Source organism: Mus musculus, chromosome X, assembly GCF_000001635.26.
Source record: "Mus musculus strain C57BL/6J chromosome X, GRCm38.p6 C57BL/6J".
Lineage (NCBI taxonomy): Eukaryota > Metazoa > Chordata > Mammalia > Rodentia > Muridae > Mus > Mus musculus.
In genome coordinates this window covers 102,847,631-102,860,489 of record NC_000086.7, presented here as the reverse complement: position 1 = coordinate 102,860,489, position 12,859 = coordinate 102,847,631, and the positions used below count along the sequence as shown (strand labels likewise).

Genomic DNA, 12,859 nt, shown 5'->3' with positions numbered 1-12,859 from the left:
CCTCCAGTTGGCAAAGTATTGTGGGAGGGTGGGCAGCATATGAAGTAGAAGGAAAATGGAGAGATCCAGGTAAAATGACTCCCAGCCCATAGGTGTGCAGCAGCCCTCAGCATAGTGAGAAGGACTCAGAGAAGCACAGGGCAAAAGGGTCTGGGATGGAGAGAGATCTCCATGCCAGCTCAAGGCATTCTCTATGTGAATGTGGAATGGTGAAGCCTTCCCAGGCTGAATCTTACAAGCAGATCTCAGGTCTCCATCAAGGAAGGGCTTTGTGAGTTGATGGGGAGAATCTCATAGGTAGGGAGGCTGGAAAGAAGGCTGCTGAGTCAAAACAGCCAAGGAGTAGCACTGTGTGAGTGACAAGCCACTCTGGTTGGATATCCTGGTTCAAAGGATGCTGAGTGGAGCCGGGAATCTTGCTTCTCAGAGGGGTCTATCTCGGTGGGGAATGTAAGCTATGCCAGAACATCTGGTGCCTGCCAGGGTGAAAGAATAACAGACTCCAGGCTGAGAGTCCTTTATCGTGCTCAGGGACCCTGGGCTTGAAAAAATAAGACTTAAGGCTGGGACTGTTGTAGAAGCCAGTATTAGAGAGAAGGAATTCAGGTAGGATCAGGTGTGGTCATTGGTCACAATGAAGATCTTAGTTGGCTTGGTACACAATATTACCCCTGCAGAGCCATGTAAGGACATATCTGTGATCTCACAAGGCCTTTGCATTACTGTCTGCAGGTCCTGATGGAGAGTGAAGACTGAGGCTATCCTGCCTGTCCTTGTCACCTCAGGCCACAAGCTCAGCTTCACTGACCGACAACTGGTCATCAGGTTCGCACCTCAGTCTGTCACTAAGAGAGCTAAAAAGGTGGCCTCATGGAGGACTGCCTGCTTTGTTTCTGTTTCTTAACTTGTAATGTAGTTCCTGGCCAAAATCAGAAACTCCTCCTTCATGCTTTTGCATTGTAGGGTCTTCAACACCTTAGCGCGAGGTTAGGAAAATTTTCTAACTGTGGTTGTGTGCTCTCAACCTTGCATTAATTTTTTTTTCTTGGAAGACTTGGATCTTTCTGGGTGTCATTAATACTGCACCACATAGCATATTTTGAACTGTCTGTTCACAATGTTCTGAGCTTATTCCTAAGGCAGCATTTCTTTTCTTCTCTATTTTTTATTTTCTTTTGTCTCATCATGGTTTGCATACGTGGCTAATCTTTTGTGTAGCCATGCATTTACATACATCAGAATGCTCACCCGTGCCTCAGATACTGGACATGAGAGCCTGAATAAAGTATCCCTGTGGTAAAGCATTTAGAAGTATTGGCTGCTTCTTTGAAAATGTAGGCCAGATATTGGGGAGAGAGCTTTTCTTTCTCAGGCGCTAAGCTGGCTAATAATTTATTCAGTGTGTTAGTTATTAAGGCACCAAGAGAGGTAGACTTTGGGTAGAAGGCTTTGTTGGACGTGCATGGCCCCCTTCCTTGCTTACTGACTTGAGCCTGGGAGACCTCCAAAAAGGGATTTTTCTTGTGCCATGCCATTTCTGTGTTGACTACATGCGTGAGCAGAGTCAGTTGAGACTTGGGCAGAAAGCATATCATTCCTGCCTGGGTGTCTAGTAACACATCCTCAGAGCTGTTAGTACTGTGTCTGAGGCTGTGTTGCAAAACTTGCAACCACACATTGCTTTTGCTCTTAGGATGTAGCCTTCTGCAACTCTAATCATATGGTGGCAAGAATCACATTCCACTAATGCACAGCTATGTATGTCACTGGGTTTTCAATGTGCACACTGATTATCATTCTAGACTTCCCTGCTATACACCACCAAACGCAAACCTTTTTCAACTTTAGGGTGACAACGGCAAACCTTTTGACCACACACAGCTTAGAAGTTGTTTGGCACTGTGTTTTTGCAGCCGTTTGTTTACACCCAACACAGACAAGTGTTTTAACCTCAATTTTAGAAGGAACCGTGTGTCTCATGAACAAGTACAGTCCTATCAAAGAAATCAATCCTTCTACAAAGTTCCTGGAAACTGCTAGCCTTTACACATACATATCTTCCAATACAATTTTATGTCTAAGTTGGCTTAAAGGAGGAGGGTATGGAAAAGAAGCTTGCTTCCCCCTGACACCCAGAACCTGCTTCATCCTCTTTGAAATGACTAAGGAAAGGACAGCAACAATAACAAAACAACAAACAAAGAAGCAAAAAGCCACAGAAACCCAAGAAACAAAAATTGTTAAGTCATGATATGGTAATGTGCGTCAGAAATGACTGCAAGAGCTGTTTGACCACAAGCAGAAAGGACTAGGTTTGCAGGATGGTGTATTAACCAGTAAAATCGCCAGTCTTTGCAGGAATTGGGAGGGGAATTATCTCTGGCAACAGCATTTTAACTTATAAGAAGGCAGATGTTTCGGGATTCTGCATCTCGAATAGCTTCCTGCACATGTGTCCTGGCTTCTTGAGAAAAATTAAGTAATGTAGGGAGCTTTTTACTCGAAACATCTTGCATAAAGCAAGATGACTCTCATCCAGGTGAGAGGTGAGAACGTGTATGGCCTCCTCTGAAGCTAAGAAAGAGGAGAAACCTAAAATACAGAAACCCCAAGGAGCCAGGCCTGACCAGGAAAGTATCCAGAGGACAGGTGGGAAACCTGTCCAGCAGGATTCACATAATCAGAGGAAGACCAGACCCTGAGGTGACTCAAAACCTTCCTGAACCTAAGGTTTTCAGAGAAAAAAAACAAACAAACCCAGAAACCAAACCAAACCAAACTAACCAAAAAGCAAACCCCCAAATCTAGCCAAAGAGGAAGTCAGCAACAGAACTCACCACGAAAATCCCATCACAAGGTACTGTCTGCTGGTCAACATCACCCAATACATGGCAAACCACATGATTTTCATCTTTTACAGAAACCAAGGAATACTGTCTTCAGTTGTGGTCACACGGCCTACCACAACATGTAGCAGTAATACCTTGTTTGGGGAACTGTGCTGGACAGTTCTGGTCCAAATAAGCTTGTGGTATCAGAAGTCAGAGGTACCAATGCAAAATCCCTGGAGTATGGTTGCTGTGGGCAGTGCCTCACAGTCCTTCTGTGTGGTCATAAGTGCACCAACCACTGAGATGCCTCTCTAAGAACCTGCTCTAGCCCTGCCAAGACTGCTCCAGTGAACCTGGGGAGGAGACAGTGTCTCCCCCCCCCCCATCAGATGGTTTTGTCCTAAACCTACAGTCCTCTACTGATGCTCTGAAGAAACGCAGAGCCAGTGCTGCCCACCATAAAGAAAGCAAGGTCACCAAGAGTCTCCAGGCCTGAGGTTCTTTCCCATGCTATTGCCTCCCCCTTGTGGCCTGCCTCTTGTTTGTGGCATGGGGGTGGCTTCCATTCCTGGTTGTTTGGTTGTTTGTTGTTTGTTTCTGAAGCTCTGTGCCTCCTGTATTATTGCTCAGTGAGAGGAGAAAGAAATAGGCAAACTTATCAGAGTGGGTTGCTGGGAAGTGAGCCTTTGTGCCTTCTATCTGTGTCCCTTTGTAATTGCATTTTAAACTGTGGCAAAAGTGGCACCAGCCCCCATCCAGAGGTTGCCGACCATGCTTTGTCTTATAGACTCCTGGACATAAGCCCAAATAAATGTCTTTAATTCACAAATTACCCAGTTTTAGGTATCAGAAAACATATGAGGATAGAAATGTACAGGTGAAATTGTTGCTGCAACAGTCTTTGACTGTACGGTGGTGGGTTTGGATGCCAATGATGGTTAGAGGCCTGCATAGTTTTCATTTGAACCTGAGAATCCTGTACTATTGTGAGTAAGAGAATAATCAACCAGGAGCCATGACAAGGTCTACACTAGAGGGAGACATTTCCTGACAATGTATTCGGTAATAGATCATATTATATATGTACATGTAACTGAGCCCACATCACAACACCACCAGCACCAGCACCAGCACCAATAGCAGCAGCAGCAGCACCAGCAGCAGCAGCAGCAAGAACAAGAACAACACCAAACTACTTAACTTGAAAATAGACAAATGCCCTGAATACATGTTTGAAAACAAACGAATGAGTTATGTGCACAAATGTGCTTATAGTCCTAGGCTGAATGTGCTCAATCTATCTGATCAGAGGGGGTCTGGTCATTACTTGAATGGGAGACTGCCTGGGAATACTGGATGCTGTTGACTTTAAAAATTAAAAAAAAAAATTAAAAAGAAACAAAAAAAAGTTCTGTTTTTCAGAGAAGGATTTAGGAAGTTGTGAAGGACATGGGTCCCAAAAGTCTGTATGTGTTCAGTGCTGATGCAATGTCCCACTAAATGTCGTGAATGTGTGCATATTTGAAGTTACAGACGAACCACTGCACATTCTGAGGGACTGTTTGTACTTTCACTCAGTGGAAGGAGATTTATGTTCACTGTATAGCCTATAGAAAAATTCACTAAAAATAAATTAACAGCCCAAACATAGAGTCCCCCCAACAAAACAATACAAAATCAGGCAAAGGGGAGTAGAGATTGGCTGTTTTGCAGTTAGAAGCTCGTGCCACCAGGCCCTGTTTACCTGTGGCATATAGGTGGTTAAACTTACATCCTCCTACTTGCTTTTCAAGTGGTTTAGCTATGGAACCCCACCCCCAGACCAGTTGGGACTCAGTGAATTTGAGGAGACATCTCCAAGTGAATATATGTGTACTCAATGGGAAAAAATGCATTTTAGGTACTTGACATGGTACTGCTTCCAACCCCAGGAAATGAGGAAAGGTTGTACCAGACATAAATGCCTGTACTTATTAGAGGAATTGCCAGGTGCGGAATTGTCAAGGATCCAGTACTGTTTTAGACAAAGTATCCTGTGGGTAAGCTTTTAAGGAAAAATGTTTTCCTTTGGCTCCAACTTAGATGACAGGGATTTTACTAAAAAGGGACTTGGGCACTTTAGAAGGAGACGGGGAGCACTCCCATCTTCCTGACGTCTACACCAGAAAGTTGATTTGCAGAGCATGAAACAAGCATCACTCTGTAATAAGTGCCAGTACTGACACACTTCCTAGAATGCCTGACTGCCCCTTCTGAACTGTAGAGAATGGCTAGACTGAGCATGTAAGCAGAAGTCCTATTTGATACCCAGGCTTTGATTTTCTCACCAGTAAAGTGGGACATAATGATAGTAATAGCTCACTCCAGAATTAAACTAATATGGTAGTATCTAGCGTCTGCAGGATGTCAGGCACAAGGAGCGAGTATATGGAGACTCATCCCCAACAGTAACTTGTCTCTATACTCTGGGGTCTACGAGGGCATCTGGCCAATTTTGCTGCCTCCACTTGTTTCCTAGCAGACACCATGTCTGTCTTGCTTTGGAGTGACAAAAATAAAGATTAAAAAAATAGAAAATAATAAATCAATAAATAAGGAAAGAAAAAAAAAAACCCCGGAATGTAGAGCTGTGAGAGATGTGAGGGACTTTTTATTCTTGAGATAGAAAAGTCAGAGCCAGTCTCCAACAAGATGGAACACAGTGTTCCCAGTCATTGGCAAGTGTTCTGTGGGGTTTAAGATGGCTGCTGAGTGAGACAACAGGATGTGAGGATGGAGGGTGGTCCATGCCGAACTGGATCGCTTGTTTCTGAAAGGACACATTAGAGCCTAGCAAGTAGATGTAAGTGAGAGTGTGTGCACCGTGCACCCTGCACCCCACACCATGTCGCCTCCAAATGGAGGCCGGTTGCGGAACCACCACGGGAGGATCCAAAGCTCAGTCTGTCCCTCAGTGCAGGCAGGACCATTTCGGTGAGCACCAGTAGACAGGAAAGGCCTCCCTCCAGGAGCCAGGACACAGCGTAGGCGGAAGTGGGTCTCAGAGCAGCCACCAGGGACGCCCTTCTGAGGGCCGAGTGCAGGAAGCTCAGGGCCTCTGAGGCAAAGCAGGAAGTGGAGTCGAAGGCCAAGGCACAAGGAGCCCAGAGCACCAGAACCGCTGGCCTGCCCGCCTGCCTGCTGCTTCTTTTGAGGCTCAGCTTGGGCGCTGACTCTGAAGGGCTGGAGTCCTGGGTAACTGACCCCTGGTGGCGCGAGGAAGGTGACCTCCATCTTCTCCTGAGCCTTTCTCCTTCCTTCTGTCCTGCTCCAGTGCCCGTTTCCTTCATTTCTAGGCCTCCTCAAGGGAAGCCCGCTGGTGATAGGAAACGGGACAGAGGAGGGCGCGTCGAGCCCGCCTGGGACTTTGGCCTCCTCCACAGGCTCCGTCCAGTCCCCGCGGGCCCTGCCCCAGCCCCTTCAGGGAGCAACCGTCTCCCCGCTGCCTGCGGGTCTGGGCCTGGGCCTCGCCAGAGAGCAGATGAGGCAGGTAGAGGGTGAGAAGGACCAGGGAGCCATTCCTGTCCCAGTGCCAACAGTCACAAGGTTGCGATGACTCTGGAAGATGGGTGGACAACTGGGGAGTAGATGTGGGGGTTGGATGAAAATGGGCCATGTGAGGCAACAGAAAGCTGAGCCCACAGGATAGTCTGCCTTTGGGCTAGGTCAGGGGCCGCCATTCCACATGGGTGTCAACAAACATCTGTCAGGTGTAGAAAGCTGGGAAGGGAGGAAATGGAAGAAGAAGAAGAATGAAAATCTGAAAAATTAAAAAAAGATGACTGAGAGAAATCCGGATGGATCTCATGAGCAAACTGCTTGTTGGAAGCCCACCTTGTCACTAGTTAGCCCCGGTTGGCCTCAGTCGTGGTCTCCCTACCCCAGGTTCTTGGGTGGAAGGTTTTTAGGTATGATTCTAGTGTCCACTGCCTTCAGAAGATCAATATGATTTCGTGGGTGGAGGAGTGGAGGCTAGCAGGTGGGGAACACAAAGGAAATCGGTGGAAAGGCGGAGCAAGGGAATAATTAAGTCTGTGGTGTGAGGAAAACTTGAATGGGGGTAGGGGTGGTGGTGAAAGAAACAACTGAGCACCGGTCGTCCCTGAGACTACTGAGTGCTTGGTGCATATGATTTTTCCCATGTGGGGAGAGAAGGAATGTGAGGCACGAGGAAGAAGGTTGTCTTCCAGTGTCCAGGCTGTCTCGTGATTGTCCAGGCAGGCCCGAGGCTGCTGGTGTATTCCTCCTGGAAATGGGATGTGTGGAGTGAGTCTGAGCAGATCGATTGGGTAATGGAGCCAGTGCCAAGAGGCGGTTGGTGGGAGGTACTGGGTGATTGAGACAACACGAGGAACCTGAGATTATGTGAGTACAAATGGGAGATGAAGGCAGAAGAAAACCAGGAGAGGATAAACCTGATGCTGGTGGTGACCATGTTGGAGAAAATTCTCATTCCCAGAGCTAGTTTTCTTTGCTTGTTTGCTTGCTTGTTTTGTTTGGTGTCTGGGAAGGGGTTGTTTTTGCTTTGTATGTTTCATTGGGTTTTGTTTTGTTTTTTGTTGCTTTTTGTTTTTGTTTATTATTTTATTATTGTTTGTTTGATTTCTGTTTTATTGTCTTGTTTCTGTTTGTTTGGGTTTTTGTTTGTTTGTTCTTTGTTTTTGTTCATTCCTTTGGTTCTGCTCAGGAAAGAAGAGTTACTTTAGGGCCATGGGGATACAGTGTTGTTTCTGCTCTCAGCCTAAGAACCATGGGACCAAAAGACAAAGCAGCTGTTTCCTGCCGGCCCTCCACCTCGGAATGTAACATGGGGAACAAGACTGGAGCAGCAGCACCTGTAATGGAACCTATCCTCAGAGGACGTGCAAATCACCCTGGCAGAGGCCACAGTTGTGGCACCCGGACCCAAGTCAGGTTGGAAACCCATTCTTCCCACTCTCTCGGTCTGCTGGTGTCCCAGTTGGGCTGCATCCTTTTGAGTATGGTGTCCTGGAGGGTGAGGGGGTCAGGTTCCCTTTGCACATGACTAGCAGGAGTCCTTCAAACCCCTATTGAAGGGACCACGGCGAGGCCCTGCTGGCTGTGGGTTCTGAGCAAAAGGGGTATAGTGCACGAGGAAAGAGACGCCAGATTCGACTACCAAGAACGACTCTCCCCCGCAAACCCTTCGATCAGGCCAAGAAGACCCCTACCAAAGGAAGAGGTCGCCGTGAGTGTCACTGGCTGGGGAGGGAGCCTGAGTTTGGTTGGAGAGAAGCAAGGCATGAGTAACCCTGTGACCAGCTCTGCCACAGAATTGCAGTGGGACCATGGGCAAGGGTAGCCTGGACCTCAGTGGGCCCAGGTAGGGGTTAAAAATAAAACCCAAAACATCCTATCAATGGTAGACAGCACTTGTTTGCAGGAGGCAGAGATCTGGGAAGGGGTGCATTCAAAAAGGTTTAAGGTGGGAAGTCCTCAAAATGGTGTTGAGTGTCTTCAGATGAGGCTGTTGGGCAGCCGAGTGGGAAAGAATTCTTGGTCTTTTACAGCTGCAAAGGAGAACCCTGTGTCCCAGCCTGAAGACCTGCCTCAAGCAAGCCCCCAGGAGGTAAGGAGAATCTGTTGCTAGAGTGGGAGGCTCCCACCAGTTACTGTTAAGACCCCTTTTAACTGTGTCTTCAAGTCAGGGCTCTCACCTCTGACAGGTCAGCACATTGTCTTGTGCGGACATTGGCAAATGGCACTTCCTCTTGAGCCTAAGTCTTCTCAGCAGCAGTTGAGCACGAGACTGGAGGGGAGGGGGTCTGGAGAGGTCCTCAGAGCCCTGACATTCTAGATTCCTGCCATCAGACTATCATTTGCCCATCCCTCCTCTCTTCCTGGGCCGGCCTGGAAGCCAATCCCCTACCTTCGCTCTCTGTCTCCTCAGGAGAGCCCCCACGGGTCTCAAGTGTATTGCTGGCCCCCAGCACTTTCACCTCTGCCTTACATGTCAGTGCCCCCAGAGCAGCAGTTGGTGGCTCCTCCTTCCACGGAGATTCACGGGGCTTTTGCTGAGTCCAACCCGTGAGTAGAAAGGGACCTTGCAGTTGACTGTGTCTTGTGTCTCTGTGAGTCAGGACATGGGCTTACTGCCACAGGAGCAGGAGGAGGGGGATGTTCGGAGGGAGGAGGACAAGTGGAGGTGGGAGGAGAAGGCTGCAGGTCAGACTGAGGGGCAAGGACAGAGGGCCTCTCCAGCTTTGGCCGTTCCCACTCCAGAGACTTGGTACAAGTGACTTTATTTTTTTCAAGTATCCATTTTCTAGAGGTCATTTTGGCAAGAGCACTCTATACCTGCCACGTTGTTAAAAGCACCAGCACGAAGGCCTGCTGCTACATAGTGGGCCTTCAACACGTGGGCACTGTTTCTCTACACACAGCAGATGAGTGCAATGGGAGGGTCCTGATGAAACCTAGGGTCATGGTGGACAGGGCCAGGGAGGCCCAGGGCAAAGTCCAGAGGTCAACAAAGAAAGCCTCCTAGAAGTGCTCCGGGCTTGTCCCTCATGATCCGTGGTGGCCTGGCAAAGTGCTGGCAAGAACCAGTCCCTGGAAATGGAAGGTCACTGTATCTCTTTAGGGACTTTGCAGTATATTAAAATGCAGATACCCGTTGTTTCCCGATACATTCTTCACTGCATATCTGGGAGAGAATTAAAAAGGAAAACAAACACTTGTATGGATTAATTTCTCAGGAAAAAAGTTGTGTTGCCGGGGAGGGAGTTGTTTAAAGGAAAACAGACTGTGCGGGACAACGGGCATGTCCAAGCCACAGGGCCTAAGGTCTCCACAGTCCTTTGAATGCCCACCTTCTGGTATTGCAAAACCCTGTCAGTCTCCCTCTGCAGGTGCTACCTACCCACCCAAGTGTTTAATTCCCTTACTACCTCTTGTTTCCAGATGCTCAAGTATGGTCCTCCTGCCACGTACCTCCACCGATCACCACCATCCACTGGAGTCACAGGTCCCCACAGAGAAGCAGGAGGGTTCTGGAAACGTGGGTGGGAGGAGCTAAGTTGATGTGTAGGGCAGACCGTCGGGTCATTGAGAGTGGGCCCTGGAGGCCGCTGGGTACTGAGCGGGCATTTGTGCTTCTGAGAAGAGGTGTTGGATGCACAGCTCCTGGTCTCCTCACACCTGTTTCTTTGCAGGGCTCCGGTGCCTCTGACCAGGCCTCGGTTCCTGCCTCCTTAGAGTGTCAGGAAATACTGGAGGCTGCTGAGGCCCTGATGACTCTGAAGAACTCTTCTTGGACCTGGCACCAGACCCACAGCTAAACAGGTAGCTGACTTCTTGAAAAGGAGCAAGGGATGGAGGTAGTTGGGAGATGGGAAGCTCTGTGGTAAGTTGGTCATGGCTGGGTACATGGGGCTAGTTTGTGCTTGGAATGACTTCGGGACTGGGTACACCAGTCTTCTGAGGCTGACTTCAGAGAGGGCACTTGGAGGCTTATTCAGAGAATGCTAAGCATCTCAAGTTTTAGCCTAGCAGTAATTGGCTAGTCGCCATGACATCAAAAGAGAAGGAGTCTGAGGCCCCCGGGGAGTTGCAGGGACTTGCTCTAGGGCAGGCCGCATATCAAGTGCAAGAAATAGAACCGGGCACCCTGATTCCCCACCCAGCCCCGTGTTCCCAGTCTATTGCTCACTGTTGTTGTGGAGTTTCTACCCTGCCTTTGACCATTTAGTTCCCAGACAAAAGACACACACAACCTTTATATTTACAAGAAGCCTTAAACAGCATAAGAATTGGACAGATATCTACCCCCTAGCCTATTAGAGAGTCTACTTTCCTGTCCTGTTGATAACCCCGAGTTATTACTACGTTTTATCTGGGCTGCTCTTAGCTCTAATTGACCAGCCCTCATGGCCACGATTTCATGACACTCACTCTTAACACATGACGGCTTCTCCTTCCTCCTTCACCTTCTTCTCCTCCTCATGGTTCTCCTCCAACTCCCAAGTCCAGGAATCCTAAACCCCACCTATGTCTCTTCTGCCCAGCTATTGGCTGTTGGCATGGCAACTTCATTTGCCAATCAGAAATAACTTGGGGGCAAGGTCACGCAGTGTCACTTGGTTCGACTTGCAGATTCTCTCCTCTCTGGGACAACCAGGTCTTGGAGGCCCTGTACGAGCATTAGAATACAAGCAGCATCCAGCCAACCCACTACACACTGTGATGGTCTGGGGAAGACAGAGAGATTTAGAATGAGGTTTAGAGCCCGATCTTAGGGCGATTTCAATTCAGATGTTCAGCCTGGATTCTCTCATGAGGTGTATTTTGCAACCAGATCTCAAATGACCCAGGGCAAGTGTTTATGAGCTGAGGAGGGAATTAAACTTCTAGTGTGTCTGGGCAGCAATGCTGGACCTTGTTGTGCACAGAGACAGATAGGGCCTAGGGTATATAGGAGGAAGCCACCCTGGAAAGAACTGCTGGAACACAACAGGCAGAATGAAGCTTGGGAGGTGGCTGATCACAGGGGTCTGGCAAGGGCGGGAGATGAATCCCAGGCCAGGGCTTCTTAATGTACAGATAATAAACTGTAAAGAAACTTACTTTAATACAAGTCTTTGGTATACATGTAACTTTACCATTTATTAAAGAAAAAACTGTGCATGACAAGGAACAGCATGTGTTTGTTTGTTTTTACTGCAAGAGTTAGATCTTGACTAAAGGTTTGGCACTGAGGAGCATGAAGCATCTTCCTTGCTTCTCAGGGTTGATCTGTCCTTCTGTTTATACTTCCAGTTCCAAGGGTGCTGCTCCAAATAAATACATAGTACAAGATGGCAGAAGTACGCTCAGGGTCATTTCCGAAATTGTTAGAATGACTGTACAAATCCCAAACCAAAATTCATCTGACAATTTTTCACAAGCCTCAACTCAGCAGCTCAAACAATAGTTTTTAAAGTCAAACATTTTACAACATGTTTAGGAGCGACAGACAGAAAATATTAAAAGGTTTTGATATCCACAGTTAAACCATCATGTTTCTTTTAGAGCTCTCAAAAAGGGCCCAAAACAACACTCAAACAATAAGGGAAAGACTGACACCTGAGGTTGTCTTCTGACTTTCACATACCTGCACATACTCACAAACACTGGTGTATAAGCACACATGACAGTGCACGGGCACTCCCCCCCCTCCCCCAGTGTGGGACTAGGCCAGGAGGAGCAGGTAGTGGAAGATCAAGGAACTTTCCTGAAATCGGGAAGGATATATTGAGAGATCATGAGCTTCATCACCACAGTAGGTTTGTGTGGATGATAGAGGAATGAGGGAAGGTGAGGCTGGAGGCAAGGAATTCCGACAGGAATAGGTCTGTCCACTGGTCTCAGTGACAGATGTTCACTTGTGGGAGACAAAGACATGGGGGAGAGTTGGGAAAGGGACTCGTGGTCATTAGTTGGTCCTCATACCATCCTTTCTGCCTTCAGGTCTTGCTTGAAGTTGGAGCAGTGAAGCCTCCCCGCCCATCCGTGTGATTCAGATCCACTGGCCAGCTCCACTTCACTTCCTGTTGAGTGCACCTTCTTCTTGGACTTAAGGGCCCAGAGGTGGGGGGTGCGGACTTCTTCAAGCACTGAGTTGATGTTATGTGTGGTTCCTGTCTGAAATGCTTAAATGTGCTTTGTAAGCCTTCGGGCATTTAATAAGCTTTCAGACTCTTCTCATAATGTAGATCTGTTCCTTAGCTTGCATAGTATGTTCTTGTACCCCCATCCCTTATTCCTTTGGAAGCTGATGCTATTCAATGTATCTTCTGTGGATAGCACTGTGCAATTTAATGTGACCAGTCTGTCGGTGGGGCTCTGAGTGGGTTAGTATACCATTGTTTGCATTTGTTCTGTGATTGCATATGTGCCCAGGCACCCCTGTACTTGTATGTGGAGAAGTTTCAACTTGTGTCTAGGCTTGTATATTTGAACAAATAATAAAGCATTGGTAGGAGACACTG

General features: G+C 47.8%; 2 protein-coding genes across 10 annotated transcripts in view; both read left to right on the top strand.

Moving 5' to 3' along the window:
- Window positions 1-1,304, top strand: part of 1700031F05Rik (RIKEN cDNA 1700031F05 gene) — a 7,168-nt gene extending 5,864 nt beyond the window's left edge. Inside the window, exon 7 of one of the 2 annotated variants that reach the window (XM_006528312.3) lies at window positions 733-1,304. In XM_006528312.3, coding sequence (XP_006528375.1) covers window positions 733-749 — 17 coding nt within the window. In that variant the 3' untranslated portion in view covers window positions 750-1,304. The remainder of the gene's footprint in view (window positions 1-732) is intronic. The other variant, NM_028496.1, reaches the window with a different exon arrangement.
- A 1,978-nt stretch (window positions 1,305-3,282) lies between these two features.
- On the top strand, window positions 3,283-12,859 carry Dmrtc1c2 (DMRT-like family C1c2). 8 transcript variants are annotated; one of them, NM_001142690.2, is made up of 9 exons: window positions 5,874-6,065; window positions 6,167-6,356; window positions 7,611-7,784; window positions 7,928-8,079; window positions 8,402-8,460; window positions 8,782-8,918; window positions 9,795-9,858; window positions 10,046-10,175; window positions 12,339-12,859. In NM_001142690.2, exons 2-8 carry the CDS (start codon window positions 6,352-6,354, stop codon window positions 10,169-10,171), a joined length of 717 nt encoding a protein of 238 aa, NP_001136162.1. In that variant the 5' UTR covers window positions 5,874-6,065; window positions 6,167-6,351; the 3' UTR covers window positions 10,172-10,175; window positions 12,339-12,859. The 8 variants fall into 8 exon arrangements, with proteins under 8 accessions (XP_006528322.1, NP_001136162.1, XP_006528319.1 ...); XM_006528259.3 differs by lacking the exons at window positions 5,874-6,065; window positions 6,167-6,356 and adding an exon at window positions 3,283-3,328; XM_006528256.4 differs by lacking the exon at window positions 6,167-6,356 and having other exon boundaries at window positions 5,882-6,065.